Raw genomic sequence first — 9,062 nt, 5'->3', positions numbered from 1 at the left:
TGAAAAAGGAACTAGAATGTTCTGAAAGCTTGCTATGGTTATCTTAGTTAACCAATAAAGGTATCACCTTTATACCACTTTTGTTATTTTTTATTTCAAAGGGGTTACCCTGTAAACAATTTTTCTTTCAAATACCAAGAGTCACACACCTGATTCTCTTATCTAAGGTCCAAAATACTCCTGATTCATTTACCTTACTGTTTATGTATTTAAAAAATAATTTGGGAATTCTCAGCAGTACCCTTTTGACTTTTGCTTGGCTGTTTTATTGCATGTTGGCTCCCTTGTCCAGTTTCAGTGCTAACCTTTATACAAAACCAGAATAGGTTTTCTTTGGCTGCCTTTGTTTCTAAGTAGAATATACAGATATCTGTGTTTTGCCTTATAAAATAAGCTGGTGCTGACCGAAGCTGTTCCTTCTCACTTTGGCAAAAAAATTTGCAAAAGACATTGAAGTCAATTGGAGTCTCTTTGCAATTACTGCACAACTTTATTTTTTTTTATTGTGCAAAAAAATTTTTTTGCGCCATTGAAGTCTATGGGTGTTTTTTGTTTTTTTTTTGGTGAAAATTTCACTCATCATTAGTGCCAACCCTAAAAATGTAAGGTCTTTGTCTTTTTTCAATTTTCCCTGCAACATATTTTCAAAGCAGACCGTTGCATGTAGAGGAATTTGTAAATTAGAAAATACTTGATGCCATGAAAAAAATACAGGTATCAAACCTGTTATCCAGAATGCTTGGGACCTGTTGTGTTCTAGATATGGGATCTGGCCATAACTTGTATCCCTTTATTTCTTATAATTTCTCTACTTAGAAACATTTAAATATGAAAAACCCAATAGGATTGTTTTGCCATTAATACGAATTTATGCAGCTTAGTCACCATCAATTACAAGCTACTGTTTTATTATTGAGAAAAATATATATTTTTTAAAAATTATAATTTAATTAAAATTTAAGTCTATGGGAGATAAGTCTTCCTGTAATTAGAAACATTCTGGATAACTGGTTTCCAGATAAACAGATCCTGTACATATAGTACTTTTATTTGGTTTATTTCATAAAGGACCCCGTCAGAACCAGTGGCCAGTGTCTACATACACATTTTCTGCTGATCTGAAGCCAGAAATTGTTATTTAACAGCTGTCTGGATTTATTTTACTTTTAGTAACCTGTGCATGTAAGATTTATACATCCTTTTTTTTTTTTCTTTTTTTTTTTTTAAATGAATTTTTAAAACATTTCTTTCCATTTAGGTTTATTATAACTGTACCAGCCCTTCAATTGGCCAATCAAGTCCTGCATGTTGTCTTTCTGTTTTTGCCATTTCTGTGGGCATTGGGAATGCTTCCACCGCTGGATGCCTTGGTTCTTTGGGGAATGGAGCAAACACTGGAACTTGTCTTGGGCGGCTCACCTATGTGTAGTAACTTGAGGTAAATATATGATTTTAAAACATATAGTACATTATTTGCTGGTGATTGCTCCACTTTTATCTTTTTCTTATTGTCATCCCATACATATTTAGCTGATGTTTCTGTGGAGGTTGTTCCTAGGCATTGAATTGGGAATCTTTAAAATCTCTTATTGGCTACAAATGGTGGATATTCTAACTCTTCACAGCTCTGCCCCAAACAGACACAGAGCAAACAGACACAGAGCAAAAAATCTGCTGTCAGAAGACATTCGTGCCCCACTTCAGCATAACTAAAATAGCTGAAAAAAGGCTAAGGGACAGGCAGAAAGAATATCAAACAAGTGAAAATCAATAAGCACAAACAGCTAACCAAATTGACCCAGCAAGATGTAGAAATGGACAGAGGTTTAAGTACCTATTCAGCAAGATGATAGGCCAGGAAATCAAATGAAGGGTGGGCGTGTCTTAACAGTCCCTGCCAGAAGCACAGTAGGAGGGGGATAGCCAATCACAGCCTTGCACTCACACAAGCAAAGACAGGCTTTAGTTCCCTATCAGGTCAGCCTAGCTGCTGATTGGTTCCTATACTACAGTGCAGTATACTGAGAGCTGCCGGCCCCCCTGCACATCCAGAGAATTTAGCCAGCAGGAAGTGGAACAAATGGGCGGGTCTAGTGGGGTTTTGGTGGAATTTCTCAGTAAATCAGTCTGAAACACAACTTTTTTTTAAGCAAAATCCTCCTATATCTAGAGGAGTATAATTCACTGGTACATTCTTAATTTTTATATGATATGTCATATTACAGTAAAGGTAAATGGGTATTTTGATGATGAAGTGAAATATTTTACGTGTGTTTCTTTTGATTATATGGCTATAAATGTTGTGCATTGCATACTATCACCTGTAGATTAGCTGGATAGCTGCTAGATTGGCATCTTATATAGTTTGCAGACTAATGGATGGTCATTTAATAAGCACAGCTGATGAACCTCTTTGTTTTCTTTTGCAGGGTGCTAATACTATTTATCATATCTGCTGCAACAACAATATCTGCTTATTTCATACCAAACTCTGTTGGTTTAGTTTTATTTATGACTGGACTTGGATTCATCCTGAGTCTTAATTTAACAGAAATGTGCATTGTGCTCAAGCATCACCTGAAGAGACATTTACCTTTCATGAGATCAACAAATCTTTCTTCCTTACACTGGCAATTGGGCTGGAAAGAGCTTCTTCTCTACTTTGTCATTTTAAATTTGATTCTTCTTGAAGCGAGCCTGTTGCATCATTTTGCTTATTCTGCATTCTCCATATCAAGCCCACAGGCCATAGTCAGTTACTGTTTGATCATATTACTGTTTTTTCTCTGGATTCTTAAAGAACTTCAAGGTGCTTACATACTGGGGATTGTAAGGAACCCCTTTTACCAGAGTGACATTCGGATGGTAAATGAGTTTATGAAGAAACAAAGCCGCTTACAGAAAGCTGCAGTGGCAAGGAGAATTCTACTGACATTAGGTAACTGTTGTGCATGATTACCATTTTTTAATGCGCCACAAGGTTTGCACCAGGTCTAGTTATCTATAGCAGCAGCCCATCAGCAAATAGCATGTACTGGTCATCTGTTCGTTTTCAAAGATGTGGTTAGCTCCCATGCGTTTACAGGACCTTTGCAACTTTTTCTGTTTGCTTCAGAGAGACTACAATAGTTTATACAATTATGTTGCACTGTAGCCATAGGGGCAGCCCTATTTTTGACGTTATTGGTCCCTGAAAGAAGACAAATGGAGTTAGTAGTAGTAGCTACCAAACTCCAGTAAATACCCTGCCATAGACCATACTGAGAATTGCCTCTGCTAAAACACACACAGACAGTTATCAGTAAATGATCAGCATTGTCGATTTTATAAGAGTAGAGCTGTGCTCTATCTTCTAGGTCAGAGATGTGTCTCCTAGTTAGTTCTTTTAGGATCTTATTTAATGATGTTACAGCCAATTTTCAGCTTACCTTATTTGTTTAGTAGTGTGGTTGAAGCCCAGTAGAGCCACAATTTCCCCTAGAGTAGGCTCATCAGGACATGAAGGGGGCTAATTTCCCAGAGGAGATTGGTAAGGTGACATTAAGAGGGCTGTTCTCATCAGTTGGTTGTTGTGTGGAGTATTTGCTGAGCACTTGTGCAGCGGGTGTGCTCCCCTTTCTGCTTTTTGTGTGGGTTTGGTCCTCCTCCTCTTCCTCCCAGCCATGAGCAGTCACTGCACCACCATCCTGAGAAGATGTGTGTAAGGTGCTGCAGAAGATCATTTAGGGTGGGAGAAGAGGAATAGTTTAGCCTCCCGGTTGCCTGCCTGCATTAATGTTTGGAAATGGTGAAAAATGCCACTGCCCACCTGGTTCCCCCAGCTGTGCAGTCTATGGGGCCTCTTTTAGCAACACAGAATATGCAGTCTGTGCTAGAAACTGCCATGCAGAATCAAAACCCAACAAAAGTTGCTGCATTAATTAAAAAGTGTGTAGACTGTGTATAAAGTGGGACCAAACATGGCTTATTCCTTTTATTATGAAATACTTAGTGCACATTATTTCTATTGCACTAAATATATTTGCGTAAATACGTCTTTCTTGAACAGCAGCTTTTAAGGCCATTGAGATGAATGTTGAAATGTTGGTACTGATGCAGTTTAATTGGTTCTGGGGTTCTTTCTAAGCAACGTTCAGTTATCCCTAGGAGTTAGTTTGTTAAAAGTTGCAGTGTTTCTGTGGAACCAAGTTTTTGATGTTTGCATATAGTTATTTGTTCAGAGTTTTTTGGGACCTTTGGCTTGTTGGAAATTCTTTCTAACTTAGTAACCAGATTTGTAGAGATCCACACTCTTGATTTTGAGATTTTGCCTATGCTTGAATTTTGCCATGGTATCAAGGGCAATCAGAAAGTGAATCTAAGGTAGATCCTTTTCTACAGCCACAGGTGCACTCTCATTTAAAGAGATAGTGACACCAGAAATTAAACCTCTTATTTACATCTAATGTAACATTGTATTTGCACACTTTATAAATGTGCCTTAAAGGAACAGTAACACCAAAAAAATGAAAGAGCTTTAAAGTAATAAAACTATAATGCACTGTTGCCCTGCACTGGTAAAACTGGTGTGTTTGCTACAGTAACACTACTATAATTTATATAATAAGCTGCTGTGTAGCCACGGGGACAGCCATTCAAGCTGGAAAAAAGGAGAAAAGGCACAGGTTACATAGCAGATAACAGATAAGCTCTGTAGAATACAATAGTGTTTTATCTGTTATCTGCTATGTGCCTGTGCCTTTTCTCCTTTGAATGGCTGCCTCCATGGCTACATAGCAGCTTATTTATATAAATTATAGTAGACTTTCTGAAGTAAACACACAACTTTTACCAGTGCAGGGCAGCAGCACATTATATTTTAGTTACTTTTATACACTTTCATTTTTTGGTGTTACTGTTCCTTTAAGGGCTGTGGCAGACGGGAGGCTAGTTGCCTGCAACAAATCTTCCTAGTTGCGGGCGACTAATCTCCTCGAAATACCATCCCACCGGCAAGTATGTAAATTGCCAGTGGGATGGCATACGCGACGCGCGGAAGTTGCCTTGAGAGGAAACTTCTGCGATTTCGGGGAAATCGTTGCGCCGCATATGCCATCCCACAGGCGATTTACATACTCGCCGGTGGGATGGTATTTTGGGGAGATTAGTCACCCGCGTCAAGGGAGATTTGGCGCAGGCAACTAGTCTCCCCGTCTGCCACAGCCCTAAATGTTTTGCTTGATGCTTTTACGTAACCTATCTGATCCTCCATGATCCTGTATGAGGGAGCTGCCTGTTATTAAATTTTTTCTGTTAGTTAAATTTTAACAGGGTGAAAAGGGGCAGTCAGATTTAAGAACTTCAAGTAGCAATTACTAACAAAAGGCAATCTGTCAGAGAAAAATGATCAACATGACCTATAAGAAGTAATAAAAAGTAACAATAACAATAAAATTGTAGCCTCACAGAGCAACAGTTGGCTGCTGGGGTCAGTGACTCCCATTTGAATACTAGAAAGAGGCAGAAGAGAAAGGCAAATAATTAAAAAAAAAAAAACTATATAAATAAAAAAAATAATAAAGACCAGTTGGAAAGTTGCTTAGAATTGTCTGTTCTATAATATACTTCATGTTAACTTAAAGGTGAACCACCCCTTTAATGCTAAAAGAAGGATGTTTTGGAGAAAAAAAAACTATAGGTCCTTAGTAGTCCTTAAAAAAAACTCTCACTGCAATTGCATTAAAAAGATACATATTTTTTTATTTTTCAGTGTCTCCTTTTGCAATGGTGGCTTATCTCTCGCTAGATGCATCTCTGCATAATCTCCATTCTGTCTCCGTTTGCATTGGATTTACAAGAGCTTATAGAATGGTAAAGTATAGAAGTTCTTCTTATGTAATTGCTGATGATGACTTAAAGGAGAAGTAAAGTCACGATCATTTGTTATGCACCCCCCAGTGATTGTATACACTTACCTTATCCCTGGGCTGGTGTTTCTAATGAGCACCAAGATCTTCCATATTCTGTCTTTGTGAGTGTGCAAATGCGAAGTAGAGTGAAAAGCTGAACAAAAAAATGGCTGTGCATGCATTGGCCCTGGAATAGCTGGTAAGTGAATACAATCAGTTAGGGTGGCTTACTTTTGTCAGCCCCAGTGATAGTGACTTTCCTCCTCCTTTAGGGCAGTGGCACATGGGGAGATTAGTCGCCAGTGATAAATCTTCACTTTTGCGGGCGACTAATCTCCCTGACATGCCATCCCACCGGCAAGAATGTAAATCGCCGGTGGGATGGCATACGCATGGCTACGATGTGCCGAAGTTGCCTGGAGAGGAAACTTTAGGCGATTTCAGCAAATTGTAGCGACGTGTCTTGCTGGTGGGATGGCATTGCGGGGGATTAGTCGCCCGCGGCAACTAAAATTTGTTGCAGGGCAATTAATCTTGCCATCTGCCACTGCCCTTAAGGTAAAATATATAAAAGGAGGAATATTTTACTGATACATGGCAGTTTGATTGTTTGCTAGGTAATCTGTTGGATAAACTTCTGTTCAGAACATATAAGGGCTCATTTACATGTACAAGCGCAGTTGCATCCCTTGCATTTTCGCCCCAGTCAGTAAAACTTCTTCCAGTATTTGTGTCAAAGAGAGCTCCTTGTCAGGGGCGATTCTGGACATATTGCCTCCTGGATGCCGCCCCCCCCCCCCCCCTGCTCCCCAGCGCTTACCTTCTGAGCGCAGGAGCGGGTCCGGGGGCGCTGAGATCGCTAGTGCAGAGAGCGCAATTGCGCTCTCTGCACTAGAAGAGCCGAATTTCCGGTTCTTTCCGGCTCTTAAAGTTACCAGGAGCGGCTTTTTGCCGCCCCTGGTAACTGGGGCGCTTCTGCTGCCTGAGGCGAGTTTCTCAACTTGCCTAATGGCAGAAGCGCCCCTGCTCCTTGTACTACACTGAAGTTGCTCATGGTGCTGCTCAGTCCTTCCTGCCTTCTACTCAGAATCAAGTGCTACTGTACCTATTATAGAGCTGTCAAGTATCCTGGATTAACCTGGAGTCTCTCAAAAATCCCCCCCCCCCCCCTCACTTAAATTCCTGCTGAATGCTTACTGCTCACACAGCATTATGCTACATTACAGGGAAAAAAACATGGTCAATGCACTTGAATTTGTACATTGCTCACTGCACTTGGGGATGTAAATAGGCCCTATAGTTCTCTCTTATAAGTCCATCTTATAAAACATGCAAAGTAGAAGACATTTTAGTTACACATTACAGTGCAAATCTGTTCAGTGGCAAGCCAGCTAGGAGAAGACTGAAATGGTCACTGGAGGGCTGAGTCTGCAGCATTAAGTATATTCTATTTAAATTTATTGGTTGTATTTTCCCAGTTTGACTTTTTTGTTAAGAATTATGTAGCTACCCAAAAGAAAAAGACCTTGGGGTGTTTGATCTACAGCAAGGGAAAAGTTTAGGCGGCAGCTTCAAGTAAAGCAGCAAAATTACCATGCTTGAAAGAATCTACCTCAAGCAGAAAAAGACATGGCTTCTCCTTTGTGTATGTATTGTGTACCATGCAGACTGGAAAAATTCATTCATCCCCCACTGTTCACTGTTTTGTAAAATCAGTTTTGCACTGTGTTTTTTATAGAACTTGTGACTAATGTCTCAATCTACAATCTTATATTTGAAATGCTTGTGGCCTAGGAAGGCAAAACTTACACCGGATTTCAACTGCCTCTACCTAATATAGTCTGTCATGTCAAAATACACATATTCATTGAAAGGTAACAGTTACAAAATAAAAGTTGTTTGCAAGCACATTAACATCGAATTTGGGCATGCCTAATTTGCACCAGATAGAATTTTAAAATAATATATTTTATATGCATTTCTTCTTTGCTGTTTTTATAAGCTAGCTAGTGTTTTGAGATGTCCTGGGATTGATTATTTTGTGTGTGTTTCTTTTCTTCCATATAGATTTGGCAGAATACAGAAAATGCAATGTGTGATATGGTCATTGTGTCTATTGTACAGCTTTTGGTTTTTAACACAAGTGTGTGGTGGAATGTTAACCTGGATACAGGGATTCGACTTCTCCTGGTAAGCAGCATGGAAAGGAAAATGAAAAGATAAAGGTGTTAGTGTAATCACATTCTAATAGTTTCTTGACATTTATCAATTATATATATATTTTTTGTTTTTTACAATTATAATTTTGTACATATGCTGTTTCACAGATAAGTGGTGATATGATTGTCAGACAAAGTTACAGCATGTTTTAACTCTCCCCGACTGACTCAGATCTGGGTGGGGAACCCCAAGAATAAAAAAAGAGCTGAGGGACAGTTTAGAGAAAAAATATTGAAATAAACCATTTGTCATATATCTAGTATAAATAAATTTAAAGCAACTGGACTTGTTTGGTAATCATTGAAACAAGTCCAGTTGCTTTAAATTTATTTATACTAGATATACCATGACACATTTGTCATATGTAATACCATACAAAAATGAAGGAATAGATTGGAACAGCAGACAATTTCACTTTCTTTAATATATTAAATGTATTAGTTGAAAAAACTGACACACTAAGTTAAGGGTCATCTACAAAAAAAGACATTTTTATGTTACAGTTGTCCAGTTGGAGGCCCACAGACCTGGGGTGGTGTCCCTGGAATGTCTATAGGTGTATAGAGGTGTCTGTGCTACACTTACCCACTTGTTCTGCTCTTTGAAGTGTCGGGTGGCTGGCTTCACCAGCACTTTTTGAAACCTGCAATGTTACCTTATTTGTGGCACGAATAAACTACTTTACTTTCACCATTTTAGCGTGCTGCTGGAGTGTTCTTATGTGTGTCCCAAGAATAAGCTCTATGCAAGGGATTGCATTAATCATTTAGATATATGGCCAGTCTGAAGCATTGGCCTGTGGTGGAAGTGTAATTGGCCCTGGAAAGTCACTTTTCTAGCCCTATCTGTATAAAGATAATTGGCTTATAAAGTAATAATTTAATAGAGTACAAAATATAACAAAGTTTCTCACAGTAGTTCAAGACATAAAGTACATAGTAAAAACATTACCCT

General features: G+C 38.8%; 1 protein-coding gene across 4 annotated transcripts in view; it reads left to right on the top strand.

Annotated features, from left to right (window-relative positions):
- pcnx4 (pecanex 4) overlaps positions 1-9,062 on the top strand; it is a 58,703-nt gene that overhangs the window by 32,439 nt on the left and 17,202 nt on the right. For all 4 annotated transcript variants that reach the window (XM_012968069.2, XM_012968068.3, XM_018096168.2 and 1 more), the window contains 4 exon segments: positions 1,259-1,438; positions 2,430-2,938; positions 5,750-5,850; positions 7,956-8,078. In XM_012968069.2, the coding sequence (XP_012823523.2) occupies positions 1,259-1,438; positions 2,430-2,938; positions 5,750-5,850; positions 7,956-8,078 (913 nt within the window).

This window comes from Xenopus tropicalis, chromosome 8, assembly GCF_000004195.4.
Source record: "Xenopus tropicalis strain Nigerian chromosome 8, UCB_Xtro_10.0, whole genome shotgun sequence".
Classification (NCBI taxonomy): domain Eukaryota; kingdom Metazoa; phylum Chordata; class Amphibia; order Anura; family Pipidae; genus Xenopus; species Xenopus tropicalis.
Note: the sequence above shows the minus strand (reverse complement) of the source record. Positions and strands in the feature narration are given on the sequence as shown.